The sequence below is a fragment of the Melopsittacus undulatus genome, chromosome 5 (assembly GCF_012275295.1).
Source record: "Melopsittacus undulatus isolate bMelUnd1 chromosome 5, bMelUnd1.mat.Z, whole genome shotgun sequence".
In the NCBI taxonomy this organism is placed as follows: domain Eukaryota; kingdom Metazoa; phylum Chordata; class Aves; order Psittaciformes; family Psittaculidae; genus Melopsittacus; species Melopsittacus undulatus.
In genome coordinates, this window is record NC_047531.1 from 43,251,679 (window position 1) to 43,272,282 (window position 20,604).

Genomic DNA, 20,604 nt, shown 5'->3' on the forward strand with positions numbered 1-20,604 from the left:
TGCAGTACACAAAATGAAAACTTTAGAAAATTTTCATTTTCACATGATATTTTTCTATCACAATTGGTCTATGTTAGTATATTTAAATGACCTGATTTTTTTCCTTTTTTTTTCTCAGATCAGAAAAACATTTTGTATGGACTCAAAAAGAAATACAAATTTGTTTTCGGTCACCAAACTAAAAAAACCCCACACAAAACAGCTATGTTTCTTTCTTTCACCTCTAACCAAATCAAACCCTCCTTCCTGGTTTTTTTTTTTTTCAGAATATTGAGGATGTTGTGGACGGATCAGGCATGAGAGGGTGGATCCTTGGTACTGTGTTGTGATAGAAATATTTAATTACTGTACCCATGATTTAAAGCTCATCTTCCCACAGCATCTCAACTACCACCTGAATTAAGATATGGATGTTTATCATCAACATGCTGGGATAACACATTATCACAATCAATGAAATGTTCACAGTTATAGAATCATAGAATGGGTAGGTTTGGAAAGGACAGTAAGGTCATCTAGTTCCCACCCCCTGCCATGGACCTCACACTAGACCATGTCACCCAAGGCTCTGTCCAACCTGTCCTTGAACACTGCCAGGGATGAAGTACTTACCACTTCCTTGGGCAACCTGTTTCAGTGCCTCACCACCCTCACTGTAAAAAACCTCTTCCTCATATCTAACCTGAACTTCCCATTGAAGTTTGAACCCATCACTCCTTGTCCTGTCACTATAGTCCCTGACGAAGAGTCCCTCTCTGGCATCCAAATGAAATGGAAGGACCACAGACACAGCAGCATCTGACATGCTACAGAAACCTCGAAACTGATGAGAAGGAGGGCTTTCGACCAGAAGCTATATGACTCTAGCACTAGTACACCAACCGTGCACTGAGAGCTGCTGCTGCATTGCTAGACATAGCCTTACCACAGGATTTTTTGGTCCTCTGTAAAGTTAGGATTATCCCCTTGGATATTAAGAAGACTGAAAATTTTACAGAAGCACTGATTATCTTTAAGTTGTTTCACCTTCTCAGCCACAGCTCTCCAAGCACACAAAAGCACCTTTATTGCTTTTCCCCCATCTGCCCTTCACACACCCAATGAGGTCCCCATAAGCATGCACAAAGCCAGCTATAATCCTCTGCTGCCTATCAAAGTCTTCACAAGAGTTAGGCAGTTGGTGTGTAAAGCCTGCTGCCTACCATGCTGACTAATGTTATCTGATTGTTCTCTTGTACTCCCCCGTTGGTCCATCTGTACCCATCTGCTGCCTTTTGTCTTCTAATTAAAATGTAACCACGTTGGGGTAGAAGTCACATTTCTGGTTAGCATTCACACGGCTTCCTTCAGACCAGAGTCCCAAGTCCATAAGTGGGTACTGGGAACAGCAATGGTGATGTACAAGAGGTGACTGCAGCAAGACGGAACAGTGACACCCCTCGCTGTGTGGCATGGGCAAGTCAGATGGAAGAAAGACCCAGACTACAACCCTTTTCTAGAACTCAACCAAGGCAAGAGCAGTCTTCTCCCATGGCTGAAAGGTGTTATCACAGTACACTGGGTACAGTCCTTAGTGTTGCCCTATCCAATGAGTCAGGTTGGAACCCTATTAAAGGTCAGACAGGTGCTATCACTGTCATCAGCTACACCAGCACAAAAAAGGTAGGAGGCAGTCTGAACTTAATAAAGATCTCTAGATTTTCCAATACCTGATTTGCATTAGAGGACAAGGTCTCTCCAAGAAGCTGTTATTGTTTCAATGTAAGAATTCCCTCTGGTAGCCAAGGAGTAGGGCCTGGTGGAGAAGAGCCAGAATATTTTTCGGCAGGCTCATGAATCATGCAAATACACTCCAAAATTCAATCAAAGAAAGTCAGGAATATCTTCAGCAAAAGGCAAAGAAATCAAACAGCTTATACTGACATAATAAATAGTGGTTAGGAGAAGATACCCAACTAGTGCCCTCTTTGGCCAAAGAGATGGACTAGCTCATTACTGCAGGATGCAGTAACCTTATCTGATGGTCTGATACTATCTGTCTGCAAAGATACTGTTCAATCAGCATGTCCCCAAGATTTACATAGGAGGCTTTTTCACAATTGTTCCATTTATTGCCTGATAAAGAAAGCTTTGTGTGGCACTTGCATCTGTCCGTCTCCTTAGGAGTCAGTGTAAGATTAACATGGCCAGAATTAGCCACAAATACATACAGTTACATGTTGGACAAATGTGAGAAGGCAGGCCAAATCCTGGCAGTCAGTGCAGCATAGGTGCACAATAAAGCCATCTGGTTGTTTGATTGAATCAGGGTCATCAAGAGACCCATCAGACGTGACCTAGATCAGGTATGTAAGGGACACTCACTTGTGAGTGGGGTATCCATAAAATATGTATTCTTTGATGCATGACTGCTGTCTAATGAGAAACAAGAGATTCAGCAAATTGCACTCTCTTAGAGAAGTGTCCAGAAAGAACACTTTACAAACAAGGGGGAAAATGCATGTACAGACTCCCATTCTAATTTCAGCCATATGTGCTTAAATCCAGAACAGTCCATCTGCCCTAAGTGAAGCTATATCCTTCTAAAAACTGGTTCTATGGGAACAGAATCAGTCAGTAACTCTGAGTAGGTTTAAACAAACTCCTATGCCATTTCTCCTCAGGGACAATGAGTCATAAATCCCCATGTACACACAGAAATTAGCAAAACAAGACTGATTGGCAAAAACAATCCAATCTTGTCTCACTATAAAAGGAGTCGGTGGGATAAAAAAACATTTCCTCTCCGAAGTCCCTGAACATGCTGGCAAGATACCAGAACTCCACACAGAGAACAGAACCTGACCAAGAGCAGTAACTTACACCCCAGAAGGGCAAACATACCTGTGCATGTATGTGTATGTGATCAGAAAGGCTTGCTCAGGTCAGCACCAGACAACACAAGATGGAAAATGTCTCAAACAATCTAGTCATCTTTCCAAAGCCAGGGGAAGGCCTTCAAAAAAGGTGCTTGGATTTGTACAGCTGTAGATTTTACCTCAATACCCTACATTCTTGATCGCTTTATTTAAAAAGTCTCCTTCAGAAAATGAAATAAAAAAAAAAAATTAAAACCTTCCACCTGCTAGGCAGTATAACAGGTACATGATTCATATTGGTTCTTCATAGAGTGGCCACTACCACACAGAGTGTGATTAGATTTTCAGGGTTTTTTCCTTCCTTTCCTTTTATTTCTGCCACTGGAACATTGAAGCACACAAAGAAAGGACAGTGAATACTTCTTTTAATGCATAGAAAGACTTGAGACCAGGTTTGAAAGCTGTGTTATCATCAAAAGCTACAGCCTCCTCAGTGTGTCTGTGGCATTCATCAGCCTTCCAAAGCTGCAGACTGCAGGGGGTGACAAGTCCCTCCATAAGGACTTTTGTTTGCAGCCATCCACAATAGCCTTCATGCACCAATTGCCTGCTCATACAAAAGGTACATGGTAGAAACTTGCAGAAATGATGTCCTCACTGGGCCAGGCTTGAAGTTTTTGCTGATCAGCTTGTCCATAACCCAGTTTTTCTTTTCTATCAAGTAAGTGGTCTCTCGTGAAACACTTCAGGTTCAACTTGTTCACCTAATCACAGAAATGTAGGCTGTCAAAGAACCATGAGAGATCACTTACTGCATCTACCAGCTCTGAGGCAGGACAAGATAGGTTTAGATCCCGTGTTGTTTTTTTCCCATGGATATTTTCCCATGTATCCTCCAGCAAATGAGCCTCACTAGCAAATTAGCCTCACCATGTCTCACCATGCTAACAGTTAGATGTCTCCCTACATATCTAACTGAAATCTTTCTGCTTGAAAATTTAGCAAGGTGTCTTCTTCTTTCTGCTTACTGTGGACATGAAAAGCAGCTGACCATAATGTCCTTTTTTCAACAAGTTGTCCAAAGATTTGCCTTGTTCCCCTTCCTCTCTTATTTTTTTCTTGCTAAACAAACCTTATTTTTCCATTTTTATTTTCTAAACTCTTCTTTCCTTTCTCTAGCTCCCTCCCACATCCTGAGGGAACACTTCCGAAGAGTGGATGGGCATAACACAGTTCTGTCCCAAGCAGGGGACAGGGTCACACAAGTTGCAAACACACCTTTTAAGGACTATGATTGAGACTAAATGTATCCCCTGAAGTGTCATGTGAAGGAGAGCCGTGGGACCACTTTTTACTCTGTTGCAGTGTTAGGAATTACTGGAAGTGTACAGTCACCAAGGCAGCTGATAGCATGTCACAGCAAATGGCCCTATTCTCAGGGAACACTAACGTGGGCAACGGTGTAGGGGACCAGAGTAAGAGCAGCCTGTTGGTGAATTTGTAATCATGGCCACACTGATGGCTAAAGGAAGCAGAACAGGTGCTGCTAATTGATTCTCAGGAATTCAAAAGTCAAATGCCCATAATTATAGGAGCAGCAGCAGGCAAAAATTTCAGCTGCTGATGGGGGTGAGAGTTGATAGGGGCAGAGGATTAGCACATGCAGCAGGAAGAATGAATCTTTCAGCATATCTGTCCTCCTCTAAGATGGCTGTAGTGACCCTGACCAAACCCATCATCTGGGGCATTGCTTGTCCAGTCAGGAGCAGGAGTTACTGGAGCTTGCATGGTAAAAGATGCACCAGGGAGACTGCAAATCAAAGGGCTCTGTGGGGTGGCACAAGAGGTTGCTGTCATAAGTCACATGTAAAGGTGCTCTGAATCCCCAGTGACACACCTAAGGGAAGAGGCAGAGAAACATCAGTAAAGCTAAGAGGCTGAGAGCAACCTAGTGATAGAAGTGATGCAAAACTCACTAGAAAATAGAGAAAGAATTCCAAAGAGGGCCTCAGACATAGCAACATTTGAGTCATCCCCACATTTGCTGGGGGAAAGTGAGGCAGCAAATAGGAGAATCTGGGAGCTAATAGGACAGGTCCACTGTGCCTTGTCTCAGTAGAGAAGGTGGATGTGAAAAAGAACTGGACAGCAGCTTTTGCCATCTCTCACAAAGGGATCATAAAGACATAAGTAAGTCTTCATCACGTGTGGGATTATAGGAGGGCAGAGGAGTAAGGCACCTAGTAAAGAATAAGCCCCAGTAAAAACTCTTCCCATACAAAACATTACACCCCACAGACACAAAACCTAATGTAGTACTGAGTCTCTGGCTCACCCTGCAAGATCTCTGGCCTCAGCTGACCACTCTATTGAGGCAGGGCCCTTCATGGGACATAAGGGTGGACTTCCTTTGTGGCCAGTGAAGCAAAGAGCTCTACTAATTAAAAGGTAGTGTGGGAAGTCGTGCAGCCTTTTGCCCCTAAGGAGCAGAGAACAGAAAAGTGAATGAGATACAGCACAATTGCTTATCACAAGAGGAATCATTACTCATGGCTACAAGAGCAGAAGCGCTCATGTCACTGCCCTGCTCCAGAAAGTGGTTGCTTTACATGTTCTTTCATGATTGTTAGCCCAGTGAGGCTTCAGTCTGTCTGAAGGATGCAGGAGGAGATTTATGATCATCAGTCTAGGTACAGCTGTAGCTCTTCTGGAAAATGAATTCCTGTTATGAAATAACTGGTGAGGTTTTGAAGATATTTATGCCCAAACTGGGACAAAAAAAAATCGAAATCTAAAAAAAAATCACAGACTGAGATCCTGAAACAGCTCAGTCACTGCATCCTTGCTGCTCAGAAAATGGAAGGTATCACACCTGTTTTAAAGCATTTCTTTATATGTGTATACACCATGAAACATATTTCGCACAACGTATTTGGCTCTTTCAATAATCAACTGCTCTAAGCTATACAGAGCAGCAAATTGTGTTATGAAATCCAGAGGAGACTAATAAAAACGATCAGAAGACTAGAAAACATGACCTACCACGAGAGACTGAACAAGTTCTTGTTTCATCTACAGCAGAAATGACTGGGAGACAAAGTGACAAAAGCCTTCAAACACACATAGGGGAGATAAAAAAGAGGAAGAGAATCAACAATTCTCTATGTCCACTAGAGAGATGCCAAGTAGTAATGGGCTTAAACTGCAATCAGGGAAATCTAAGATAGACAGTAGAAAAACTTTGCAGGAGAAAGAAGCCATGGAATATATTGCCTCAGGATTTGATGGAGTTCTTAGCATCGAAGGGCTCTCAGAACAGGTGAGACAAACATCTGTCAGGAATAATTTCAGTCTAGTTGATCCCTCCTTTGGGCACAGGGAGGGACTAAATGACCTCTTGATGTTCCTTCCAGGCACAGCATCTGCTTATGGATAAAAGTGTGCAGTGATGTAGTTAAAGACTGAGCTATAGTGAATGCACACAGGTAGACTGAATCAGTGTTTCCTGTGCGGCCTTTCACCTACCATCTCCTACTGTCTGAGTGTTTGACTTAGGAACTCTCCTGTGCTTTGCACAGTTTCTTCTGTATATTGACTAGAAGTTGCCAGGACAAAGCACCCTGCTAATTCAGCAAAAATTAGTGAGAGTTTGGATGATTTTACACTGCAAAACAAATGCACTTACAAAGGTATTGGGAATGTGTGCTAATACTATATGAATAATTTTTAGCTTGTACTGTGGCAGTGCCTGTGAGCAGCTGTTAAGGGCCAGGACGTTGTCCTGTAACATTATTTCAAACTAAAGGCCTGACTCTCTGCAAACACAGAACAAAATGATGATCTTTGCCACAGAGCTCCGTTTCTCCCTTATATTTTAATATTCTATTTTTGCTGAATGGAGAAAAAAAAGAGTATGAGCTGCCTAGTTTGAAAGGTATTTGGCTGTGATTAGAGCATGTTTGAGATTATTTCTGTGTTTTCCACAACTTGCCAGTGTAAAATTCAAACAGCTCAGAGATTGATTATAATAATCTGATCTTCCGACTCAAGGTAAAACATTTCTGTTCAGGAAGCACTATGGGATTTTCATACCACTAATACTGTTGTTCACCATAGTCTCATTTCAATCTAGCTCCTATGAAATGAAGAGCTGTTCTGGTTTAATGGATGCCAAGTAGTCCCCACAGACAGCAAGGCTGAGGCAGGTTCCAGGTCTAGCCCCAACATTCCAGCTCACCAGCATCCTTTAAGCTAATTGTCTGGTTCATCTGAGAGGCCACAGATACACTATCAGAGATTAAACACTGCTTTTACCACTCATGGAAACTCCTGAGCCCTCACTGAGGCTGTGACAATGCAATGCATGTGACAAGAAGGGTAAAAAGAGCACTGCATTTATCTTTGCCTCCCCAGAGCCTGCAAAATATTCCAGCAACAAATTCCCCACAACCATCCATGCTAATAATCCCTACCAGGACTTAAGCTGCTACTGCCTCATTTTCCTGCTTGGATAATGAAATATCCCTCTGTGAGAACAAAGTTGGTGACAGCTAGGAACAAATCCTCCTGGACTTTGCCTGGTGAGCTTCAGTGAAGTTGCATGATGGACAGAGCCTAACATGAGGTCTCTGCAGAGTGAGCTTTGCTTGCCCACCCTCTTTGCAATATCTCACCAGCCTGCCTCCAAACACGTCCAAGAGTTGTCCACATGTGCTGATGCCACACTATGTGTTTCTTCACACTCCTGTTCCACTGAGACGTCTGATGACTCTCCTAGACCGTACACTCTCATCTGGTCTGCACAGCAGCAAGATCATGAGGTACACAGTTCTTCCTGGAAACCAGGAAGAAGATGGGGCCTTTCACCCTCTCTCCACTCCTGCAACTACTGGGAGACTTTAGTGCATGCCAGGCACTAAACCGATTGCTTTTCTGCCTCCTTCAAAAGTTGTTCCAGTCCTTTTCTAAATGCACTTCTCCTGATAACTCTTTATTTCATTCTCATTTCCCCATTAATTTCTTCTTGGCTTTTGCCATGCAGGCCACTTGGAAGTCCATGCATAGAACTAGAAGCCAAGGAGAGGTCTGCTGTGGCTGATGGGGCAAAGAGACATTTTTCTAAGCTATATACATGACCACATTCAGACCAAGCTCTTCGTAGTTATTGAGAGAAGTGAGAATTCTGCTGAATTCTCCTTGCTTTCACTCTGACATCTCACCCCAATCGCTTTTTTTTGTATCTTATTTTCTTAGCCCTCAAACTACCCCCTCTACTTCAATTCAAACCCTTTGGGAGTGCTTGTTCTGAGCCTGGACCACTGACATTTATGTGGGAAGTGAAATGAACCAAAGCATTACATTAACACAAAAATCCACACCATTTCTAAAATGGTGCTTTGGGTTACATGCAAATTATTCAAAATTATGCAAATTTGCATCTTTGAACAACTCGATATGATCTCACATACACATCCTACTTAATGCACCATCCTATTGCAAATGACACTGGACAGATATATAAGGTAATGAAGTTAACACTGGCATATATTACTAAGTGTAGCTGTGGCTCAATCACAGTCATTTAGCACACTGAACTTCACTGCCTCCAAGCCACACAGAGAAACATTTTCTGTCTCTGCAATTGAAATCCATGGCAGAAAGGAGGTCTCTTCTCTGAAAGGCAGAAAAATTTATGTTCAGAGGTTACAGAAAGGAAGCTGATGAATTTTTTATGCACGCTAATGGAAGAATGTAATGGCATCCTGCATGGAGAAGACAGCAGCCTGGATATTGGAAATACCAGTGGTCCAGGATGCAAGGAGATTGCCAGCCCTTGATAAGAGGTACAGAAAGTTGGGGGGCATTATTTGCCTGGAGCCTTCCTCCATCCTCCCCCCAACACAGTTTGAGAATTACCAAACATGTCCTACCCTCTCCCACTTCCTCTCCTTGGTCAGAAGGATGATCACCAGCTTGGGATGCATCTGGTATCCATCCTCACTGAATGACAAATTCCTGCCTTCAAAGGTGACATTGATCAGGTACCTGTAGGAGAAATAAAAGAGCAAGAAGAACGTTAATGCTTGGAAACTGAACCCAAAATGAGAGTCTGACTCCCCCCTGTATTTTACATTGGGAATGTAGGAGCACGGTGCAAAAACAAAAATGAAAATCTAAGAGGAAGGGAGTGGGATAAACAAGACAATTTCTTCAGGAGTTGGACAATCAGACAAGGCAATTGCCCCAGTTCTGTGACTGGGATAGGGAAGCCATGTCCCACACTGGCTGCCAGTGATTTCCTGAAAGCACAGTTAAGAGTCACACACATACATGAGGGCAGATGGATCCATAGAAATTAGCCATGTAAACACACTCCACAGCCTATTTTTTGCTTACTCTCCAATGGGGATTTCACGTTTCAGTTGAGGACAGCGATGCCCTACAGGTGAAGCAGTGGAGACAGCCTACCCCAGCCCAATCAAGGCAGCGATAAGAAAAGCTGTGGAGAGCAGAAGAAGGAGCAGCACATTGGTGAGAGCTCCATCCCTATCAGATCCTCTGAAGCAGCTTAGGAATAGGAACAGCAGATGTTAAGATAGCTCAATGAAAGACCTTTTCCCTAGGGACACAGCCGTGCCTTACACCCAGCAAGATCAACCTAAAGGGTGATCAAGCCTGCAAATCCCTGCAGCCAACATTAATGATTCTCTTTGTCTGAAAAATCACTTCCATGCCAGGCACTCTCCTTCGGGGTATCTCATGTCAGCTGTACAAATGGACTATTAAACAGTCTGGACTTCAGTCTTATTTGTCCTAAGGCCTCTTCACTCAGCTCTGGCAACACGGAAGACCTTTAAGTGGACAGATATTACAGCTACACTCATTTCAAAGCCTTGCTGCACTGTGAGAGCATGTTAAAGTGAAGTTGCTGTAAATGAGAATCAGGTCTATTGTTTTCTTAACTGTCAGACCATCCAGAATGACATTGTGGGGAAGAGGGGGAGGCAAATACATATTTCACAATTCAGTGGTTTATACGACATCTCGGTGGCACTCTGACAGTTTCCCCTGTTAATATATTTTACTTCAATTCACAATCCCATTGCATGAAGTAGATTTTGCCTTTATACACCTTCTCTGGCACCAGTAGCATCACATCTCGATGAGAGGCAGAGATGATCGAGCTGCCTGCAGGGCTAGCCTCAGGACTCTGCCCTCCCCTCCTTTGCTGAGTTCTCCTATAAACTACACAATCAACATTTCCCTTACAGATGTGAGAGGTTCTTTTGCTCTATTACACCATAAAACCAGGAAACTTTTCATGATATTTAGCTTCAGTTTGTCCCTTCTGAATTCAATTTGAACCAATTTCAAGAAAAAAAAAACAAACAACAAACTGTTCTTTTGGTCAGTTCACATTTTCCCACTATCTGCACACAGAAAACACCTAGATAATCTAAAGAAAGCATTGGTAGCAGGTCATGATTTTAGCTTCTTCCTTTTCCCAAATTTTTTTGTCCTAACTCCATTAATCAATCAAACTCATTTACTAATTCCTCATTACCAAGTATAATCATCAATGTAACCATCAATTATGCTTATTTCTAAAGGAAATTCTGTACTTGCTCCATGTGACCTCCAAGGAACGTGCGCAGCTTAAGACGCACAGCCATAAGGGAGTCCAGCATGAAATATTTGCAACAGGACCATTTTCAAATCCAGACTATTGGTTATTTTCCAAAAGCCAGACCCATTCAGCACCCAAACACCAAGAGAACCCCATTCCATGTCAAGCCCACACATGCTCTTTTTCTGGCATTTCTTTCCTGGTCATTTTCATTGCTCTGCTATTGAGCAATGCCATGCACAGCCCATTGCCAGGCATGGGCAGCCTACCAGACTTAGGTAAGACTCTGGTGATAGGAAAGACCTTTTAGTGGACTGTCATGGTTTGAGCATGTTTTGAGGGTGTTTTTGTTCAAGGTTTTTTCCAGCCAGGTGGAGGAGGGGAGTCCGGGAGGAAGGAGAGACAGGACACCTGACCCAGGCTAGTCAATGAGGTATTCCATACCATAGCACGTGATGCCCAGGAGGCATACTGGGAAAGAGAGCTCTAGAGGAAAATGGAGGAGGGAGCACGCGGTGCTTGGCCAGGCAGGGTGGAGTGAGTTATGGGTCGGTGGCTGGTGGGGTGTTGTATTCTTTTCACTTGCTGTTTGCTGTGTCATTATTATTTGTAGCAGTAAATGGCAGTAGGGGTTTTGTGTTATGCCTTAGCAATTAAACCGTTCTTATCTCAATCCGTGGGGGCTACATTCTTTGGATTTTCCTTCCTAACTCTCCGGGAGTTGGGGGACTTGGTTTAAACCACGACATGGACCAAGATTACAACTACATCCGCTTCATGGCTTCTCTGCACTGGCCACCAGAGTAAAGACAAAGCAAGGCTCCAAGAAGATGAGGATGCCATTAGCCTGATGGGAGTTGCAGTTTTATGTCACTAGTTAGAAAGATATCTAATTAAGCAAAAAGTAATATTAAAGAATTCTCAGCCCTCTTTTCCCTACCACTCAAGAATGATGGCACTAGGGGAATCTCCCTTGCATAGCCTGACAGGAAGAGTTCACAGAAATCAGCAATAGATATGACACAAGAGGGTGTCATTTCTGTTCATTTTCCACCGGAAAGATTAGAACCACTAATAATAATCCAGGAGGGATCATCAGCGACTCTGATTCTTGGAGCTGCACTGAGATTTACACTTAAAGCAGCACTAAAATCCCTCACTTCGCACCTTAATGACTGAAATAAGTCTCCAAATTTGGCACAATAACTCTTCAGAGGGTTTTCTCTCAAACCCATTAGCAACACACAAAAGTTTGCAGGATGAGTGCAGAAGGACGGGCGTGTGTCATCGTCGTCCTCCCCCCCCAGCTTTCCCTGCACTCCTGCTTGCTGGATCCAGTCACCTACACAGAGATGCAGGGTGAGAGCAGCACATAGGGAGCTGCAGGGCTTGCGTGGGTATGCTCATGCTTGGGACACCTGCATGAGAAAACATCAAGGCTTGAAGAACACCCTGGCAGGCCAAGTCAGCTGTGTGGTGCAAGGCAGCCACAGTCGAGTGGCTCTGCCCTCCATCACTACTGCAGCGAGAGTCATTCCCTTCGGCAGCAGCAGCACTGCCCTGCTTCAGCAGCACTATTGCTGCTTGCACTGGCCAGGGGGATGTGTGTCCTCCCTGCAGACCACACACACACCTCAGCCCCCAACCAGGTGGCTGAGAGACTCCCTGGCGTATCTGAACTGAGCCACTAGCTGCAACAGGGGCACAATGAGAGGGCAGTAGGCTTTGCATGCAGGTGAGGTAACCCAAAATCAAACTGTGCCTGCAAAGGGCTTATTCAGTGATTTCCTGGATTTTTCAGACTCCAAGATTGAAATAGAAAGAGAAAGGGGATGTGGTGAGGCAGACACACGCAATTTAATTTGCTAGAAATACCTTTCAGCAAACAATTTTTCTTATGTGAGCATTTTTATAGCTGCTCAATGTGAGCACAGAAAAGGTGAGATGCAGTGGCCACAGCGCCCAAACTCAGCCAGGTGGGAGCAAAACACACATAACACTATGGAAACAGGCTGACATTGTGAGCCCTTTGGTGTGGACTAGCAGGCAGGTGCAAAGAAGGAAGGGATTTGCAAATCAGACTCTGGGGGACCCAACTCCCCATCCTGTGCTCTGACCATTAGGTAACATCACCTGCCCTAAATGCGAGACTGTCAGCCCTGCATTCTAATGGAGAGTGTTTCAAAGGCTGGTTGGCATAGGAAATAGAGCATTAAAACCACATCAGATGGCCAATTTAGGACCAGCAGAGAGATGATGACCTTTTAAATGGTTTCATCTAGTGATGGAGAAAGCCTGGAGAGGCAAATGTGCCAGGCAGACAGGGCTTGGAGGAAGACACGGAGGGTGTTAACCAAACTTTTCTCTGCCCCAGCCAGCTCTGAAGGAGATGCATTTGAAATCAGCACTAACCACTCCTACTTCTGCCTTGCTGGAAATTCCTCCTCCTGACTGGGTGGGCAAATTTGGACATCACCATCATAATTCCTGCCTCATACATGAGCGTGCACACACACACTCCCCTGTACCCAGTCAGTGCTTGTTACATGCCAGTGAGACAAGTAGTCTGCCTGAAATGGCATGGTTATCCTAACATCGACCACTTCCTTGAATAAGACAGGCCATTTTAAATAAAACAGCCTCTCCACCGTCAGCACTGAGGAGTTGTCTTAGCACTCCAGTACGTGAGGGAAAAACATGGTGTAGGTGGATGGAGAGGAAAAAAATGCTATGAAGTACCTCTGCCAGGGAGGATTTGCAAGGTAAAAGGCAGGTGGAGGGCAATGCAGGGTAAGGGGATGCGGATGCAGACCATCATCAGCTTTTCTGGAAACTCACTATAGCACAAAACACTGAAGCCAAACATAAGGGCAGTGAATTGAAGGCAGCAAAAGGCCTTTACCACATAGAATCTGCATGGTGAAATAGTTTTTTTTTCTTTCCCCTAGAGACAGCATTAAAAGCCTACCAGCCAGAGGCACAAGGAACAGGCATAGCTGCCTGCCTAGGCACACTTGGTGCCCAGGAAAGAGCAAAAACAAGCACATTACTGTTTTTCAGCACAAGTGCCCACAGCTCCAAACCATGCTCCTTCACTGAGCATCAGCAAGACCTACTCAGCCCAGGTTGATGCAAATAGCCTTGGCAGAGTGCATCAGTCCTGCTCTGCAGCAGGTCCTGTCTGCCCCTCATGCCTGGTCCTGGACAAGGATGGACAGACAGAAAGGTGGGTGGACTCAAAGGACAGTGAAAAGGGAGTTTAGGACCAGCGTATTTACCTACAAATGGTAATTCTGACCATCAAGTGGCAAATGATTGAAAAATGAAGATTTAACTAGCACTAACTACTCTGTTAATAGCTTCTGCCCCAGTCTGAAACTGAAATAGTGTAGATTTTGGTGAGGGCTTTTTTGAGAAAACTGCAACTGATCCCTTCAGCTTGTGATTTAAACCTTCATTCTCCAAACACATGAAAAACTTAAAATAATACAGATATTTTCTCTCCATACCATTGCTCAACATGTGGGAGACATGGGGGACATGGCTGTGTGAAAGACAGCCAATATATGCACAACAGCCATCTCAATACATGCACAACAGCCCAGCTGTGAGTGCATGAGGTCTCTTGAGATAATGCAGTCTCCTCAGGATATCATACCCAGTTGCTCACCCTCAGAAAGGTGAGAATGGGCTCCACCTGTGCCTTTGAACAACTTCCCCCATGGCTAGTACTGACCCTGGCTGAGACTTTCAGAGGCTCCCCCATGGCTCACAACCTTGCACTGCCCTAGCCTCCTGCACTGTCTCACACTGCTGTGGTGCCAGTGGCTTGGGAAGATGTGAAAAGCGGGCACATCTGGCTGTGTCTGTGTAACATCTGTCTACTGTCAGGTACAATTTACAGAGGAAAGATTTTACACAAAGGGCACCAGTGCAACTGATTTTACATAACAAGGGGCATGGACTCTGTTCTTTCTGCTATTATGAAGAACAAACCCAAACAAGATAGGAAAAAATAGAAGCAAACATTGAACATTGACTAGGAAAATTAAATCTTAGAGGAATAGTATCTCACTCTTCTTCATTTGTTCTTTTCTCTCTCACTATCAGTATTACCAATGAATCTGGGGAGATGCAGCACAAAAAAAGAAAGCAAATATAGAAAAGAGATCAGCCAAATTCCAGGTTGTGCAGGCATCCTGCACCAGGCAACAGCCATTTTGTGCTACTGGGAACCAACCTGATCAGCAGGCTCAGAGAAATGCTCAGAGCTCAAGATTGTTTTCCTTAACCAAAGAGGTTTGGAGAGCATCTAGGTTAGGAAATATCCCTCAGGCTACAAGATAAGAGATTAATTTGGTTTATCCCTGCTGTCCATACCTTTTTAAAAGATAAGATGGCAGATACTGGGCGGGAATAAATCAGTAATATTCAGCTGACTTCCATATAGTGATACTGTTTGGTCTGCTGAGATTCTGATCCTTCAAGATGAGTTTTCTTGGTGTTTGATCCTGACCTCTGAAATAACTATTTCTGATGGAAGACAAATTTCTACTGATCTGTCCTTGCTGTTTCTCTATCATATTCGGAAAAGTTGTTTTCAAAAAAATATACATGTGTCCTGAGATTTCCAAATGACAGCTCCCATATATAGTGAAAGGATGAATCTTTTCCATCACTCCTTCTTCCAATAATAATAATAAAAAAAATCGTACTTTCACTTTATTTCCTATTTCTTCTATTTATCTACCATGAATCTGTCATTTCACAGAGACTCTGATCTGACAGTTCCTCGGGACTGAGGATATATCCATCCTTAGAGTATGTAGGGAGCCAGAGCTGCTTTTCTACACCCATTGTTTGATCTTAATGAGACAGGACCATTCCTGAGAATGAGAAGTGAAGCTCACTTTCCACAGTCTGTGCAGTCTCCAGCCTCTCTCCCGAAAATATAACAGGAAACTGAAGCACTGCAGCACAGGGTTTTGCAGCACAGACAGATGACCATCAGGAAGTGGATAGAGGGGGGACTCATTGCACAGGGTCACCAAATTACCTTGCAGTGAGGAACATGGGGTCAGCTGCAACCTGGGACAGAAATTCTAGTAATGGGACCTGGGTGAAAGGCTGCTTGTCTGACTGCTTCAGTGAGCTTCAGAATTTCCACAATAACGTTTTCTTCTGTGTAGCTAATACCATCTAAGATGTGATCTCCCATTTGTTTTTTGTCCTGTGCAGTCATTGCCTTTGATAGAAAGGGAGAAAGAGGTGCTGCCGTCCAGGTGCAATGGCATTTTACACTCCTTTTGCCAAGGTGCTGCTGAGAGTCGCAAGGCCAGAGTGTGAGAGCTAGGTCACTTGTAGACAACATAGGTATACATTAGGATGAGGTGACCTGTTAATGAATAAAAAGGCAAGATAAATCTTCATTTTGCCCTATCTGCTATTTTGGTCACAGCAATATCTGGAAAATCCAACCAAAGCCAGATTTCTCTCACATATACCGTGACTGACCTATTTTCACAAGTGCCAGAACCAGGGAAAAAATACCTATCAAAGCCACTTTTTAAATGGGAAAATGGGATAAAAACTTGGCAACAATATTTTCTCATGAGGAGGTCAATATTTTGTCCAAAAGAAAAAGAACTGTAAGTTCTGAAAACTGTAATGACATTGGACAGAAAATGAAGCCTCTGGCATGGTCATGCTCCCACACAGTCTGGTCTGTTGCCACCCTGAAACAGTCCCACAAGCAGCAACAACACCTAAACAGGAGAAGGTATATCACTGGAGATCTAGTCTGAGTTTCATGAAGGAGAAACAGGAACACAAAATTCCCATGCTCCTAATCACTAGGGACAGAAAATAGGATTTCCATGTCAAAATATTCCATTTTAAATCAAAAATTTACAACTTTTCTTCAAAAATCATCTTTTTTTCTGGGAAAATGAAACAATCATAAGTAACGTGAGAATATACCTCTACACCTTCTGGCATCACTGGAAATAAAACAGAAACAAGGAGAAGTGTTTAAGAGCATATTCTGGTTAAAGCTGGAAATATCTATAAATCTCATAAAAAAGCAGTCTATTCTCAGAAAGACTTTTTTATCCAAAAAGCTTTGATAAAACCAAATACACTTCTGCATTGACTCACCAAACCTTTAAGTAATAGAAAATAGCTAATAGAAAAATCGCTTTAAGGTCAAAATTGTTACAGTGACTGGATAAAATAAAAACTAAATGTTCAGTCCAAAACCGGATCAAGCTGCAAAGCTTTACCGACTTAATAAATTCCTGCCAATTACTTTTTAAAAGTATTCTTTTTTATTGCTGAGTCTTTCCATCCTTCCTTGTTCATTAGGAACAGATTACATACTACTTTTCTCCAAAGCAAAACTAGTCTTCAAGGTATTTTTCCCATTTGAAAGAACTAAAAATCTGCTTACATGGGGCAGTAAAAGCCCATAAAATCACATTTGTCAGAAGAGCTGACGATGGGTCATAATTATATCTTGCAATCCACCTAACAGGTCACTGATGGAAGCCATACCACCAGGAACAGGCAACTACTGAAAGGTTAAACAGTGCCCTTCAGATCTGGTTATCTGTCTTAGGGCACAGTCATACAAACATTGGTAGGAGAAGCAGTCACAGAAGTCAAATGAGGCTCTTCATAGTGGTTTTTCACACAGGATGATGTTTTTCAAGCTCTGTCAATTTGCAGAACCATAAAAAATATTCCAGTTGAACTACTGTACCCTTACAATGAATTTAATCCCCCTGACAATGGCCTTACTTTTCTTAATAATTTTTGAAGGTTCCTTTGAAGTCTCCTATGGACCCACATGGCTGTGCACGACAGTTTAAAACAACTGGTCGAGTAGATGTGCATGTCAATAGCCCCTTTGGTCTTCTGAAGGCAACTGGTGCTGAGAGTCAATCATCAGCGTGTCTTGGTATTTACCAGAACTTACTCCAGTTTGTGTCTTGGGAGTCAAGACCAGCAAACAGGTGAGCACATCAATTTTCCTCTAGAGCTTTCAGGACTTTCTTGCTTGCGGCAAACCACTCAAATCTGCCAGAAAGGTCCCTCTCACTACTGCCAGAAGCCAGACAAGGCTAAACTAGCTGGAGAGATTGAAATAAATCCCTTTATTACATTTTCTGAAACAGCAAACTAACTTAACTTTTTTGACCCAGCAAGAAACCATAAGCGATTTGGGGGTTATTCAATGTTTATCAAGTTTTGAAAGCATTCCTGCATTTGTAAGCGCAGTGAATTCACAGTGCTTGCAAGAGCAGAGTCATTGCCCACAAGGAGACTCAGTCCAAAAAGTGTGACTGAATTTTCCCGGGTCTGTAGCGGTTCAGCCAAAATGGCACCGTATCACTCTCTTCCCTACCATATCTCCAAAGGGAAATTGATTAAAACAAACAAATAATCACTCCTGTCAGCAACTGGCGGGGGGGGGTCGGGAGGCTGCTCCTTCTTTGTCAGAGGAACCGCTCTTGCTGCTGCTGCTCCCTCTTCCTTCTCCCTCTTTCTCTCCCTCAGTGGGTTGATGTTTCCATGGAAACGTATTCTTTAGTGCTGCTGAAATTACATTGAATTTAATGCATTAACCCTTCCTTAGGCTGAGGAAAGTCTCAGAACAATTAAGTTTTTTTTTTTCATTTGTTTGCTCCCCTCCCCTTTAAGCTTCCTTGTGATTTTTGTCCTTCCTGCATTAGGAAATCCTCATTCTTACCAAGACCTCCCAACTAGTGTGTGACAGTGGGTAGAGGATGCATCAGCAGTGGTAGTGTCTAATTTAAGATTTCTTTTTTCTTTTTTTTTTCCTACATGAACTGATTAATGTGTTTCTCTCCACACGACATGCGAGCAGGGAAAATGCTGCAGTTGCAAAGAAAATGAAGAGCAAGATAGGAGAAGCAAGCAAACCATGAACTAGCACATGTGGAGAGCACAGATTCAGTTAATAGCTAGAGCTGAACCCCTTGTGGCCCCACACTTCTTCATTGCAGCCTCTTCACTGCAAAGTGACAAAATTGCGGACCTCACCACTCCTCCTCAAGCCTGCCTTCTCTTCCTATTCACAATCATGTCTTTAATTAGCCACCCTTGTCTTCACTTGCAGTTAGCACTCCAAACACTACTGTAACACTTGCTGCAATCAGTATCCTCCTCACCACCTGCACCTTTCCCTGTACCACTGCTTCTCCATCCAAACTGCCATCTCTGCCATCCTTCCCATCAGCTCTCTAATAGAGCCAGCCATCACCTTTATCAGTGCTTCTAGTACAGCCATTGCTGGGTCTCTGCTGCCTTCACTGCAGCCAGATCAACCACATGATCACTGGCATTTCCTGTGTTCCTAGTGTGGGCCAACAAAGCTGTGAAATACAAGATGTCCCCATCCAGCTGCTCTCAGGACACCAGGTCCCAACCCAAAAATTACTCTGCAGTTCCTCAGCCCCCAGCTTTTTCTTATCCCCACCCCTGTCACAGCCATAACATCTCTGTGCATTATCCTTTTTTCAGATACCGGAGAACTATGAAAGGGAGATAAATACCAAGAATCTTCTTCTATGCTTTTGCCTGGGTTCCTGCACTCAGGCATATGTCCTCTTTGCACCAAAATTCCAAGAATTGGCAGCTTCCAAACCTCTTTTATCACCTCTACCTTCATAGCTACAGGGTCCACATTCCTTTGCACCATCTATTTTTGGTTTCCCAACACACACTGAATGCTTCAAGTCTACCTCACCATCCTCAGCTCTTGCCCCAAAAGTCAATGTGAAACCTCCTGCTTTGAGCTGGGTGTATATGTAGTGCTGTAAGGATGGATCAGTGTGGGAAGAAGATGCTATTCTGAAATGAATGATAAATATGGATAATAAACTCAACCTAAATCTTTTCTGCCTGTCTCTAGTGGGTTCCAATATGGGAGATAGAAATATCATGGGTACATTTTGAATACGGCTGGGAACACTGCCAAAGTACTACTCAGAGTTCACACATTTACATCATTTATATCACATCCGACTTGTGCCTTGTATTATTAACTTTGTAGAGTGTTTTGTGATGTAGTTTGTAGTCCAGGCTCTGTTAAATAAAGTTACATGCCCTCTTTCTCTTCCTTTTGGTGAAAGGGAGTGATGTCTGGGGCTACACAAAGTCTTGCTAAGCACAAGGAGGGCAACTCTGTCTGCTGTTATGGTCAGTGCACTCCTATATTCTCCACACAGTGCTCTGGAAAACATTTTGGGATCCATCCCTGGGCTTGAAATGTACAAAAAGAAAGGAAATATTTGCCTTTTCATCACTGGTTCAACTCTTAGACCAGATTGGTAGTGACTGAAGATATTTTCTCTGCTGCTACATGTTCAGGAACCTCTTTGAAACATACAGATGGGGTCAACCTACCAGGTGCCCAACATGGCACTGCGACTACTCATGTTTCTTCCTTAGCAGTGTCAGAGAAGAGGTTGAAGACAGAAGGAGACAACACCCCAGAGCATGGAACTGCAGAAATTACATTTGTCTAGAACAGAGTAAAGGAATATCAACAAGGAAAGAGGTAGAGCATTGCTGATAGATCAGACTTTTTGCTTTATGTAGGACAGACCACAGACTGTGGCAGCTGAAAATCCATCACCTTCCAGGAACTGATACAAAAGATGAAGCGCTACAATGACCCAACACTGTGACTTTATGGTTTTGCAAATCGATAATTTTTCCCACAGCCTGAAAAGACTCCAGGTTATAATCTATCACCTACTCCACATGCCCAATTTGGATGCTGTGACTATTATGACATCTGAGGCCAGGCGAGCAGCAAGTGACTCAGATGCCTGGTACACACAGAGGAGCATTGTAACCATAGGTTAGATGCCTGCAGCAGGCTGCCTGAATGTAGTTACTATATAAAAAAGAAACAAACCTTGCATTCTCTATGTTTCCTAAACACTAAGAAACGGTCAACTTCAGCCCATGTTGCTGCATCTCCAGTGAAGTAAATGTGCCATATTACTCTGGAGCCGCATTTGATCTTTTATGCTGCTTCTCCAAGAAAAGGTCAGTTTAAAGAAGCCTTGGGCGTGATGCTAACATCAC

The 20,604-nt window shown here is 43.3% G+C and overlaps 1 protein-coding gene across 1 annotated transcript in view; it reads right to left on the minus strand.

Annotated features, from left to right (window-relative positions):
• The window catches only part of GRIN2B (glutamate ionotropic receptor NMDA type subunit 2B), a 171,518-nt gene that overhangs the window by 71,470 nt on the left and 79,444 nt on the right, over positions 1–20,604 (minus strand). Inside the window, exon 3 of the mRNA XM_005150288.2 lies at positions 8,789–8,903. Coding sequence (XP_005150345.1) covers positions 8,789–8,903 — 115 coding nt within the window. The remainder of the gene's footprint in view (positions 1–8,788; positions 8,904–20,604) is intronic.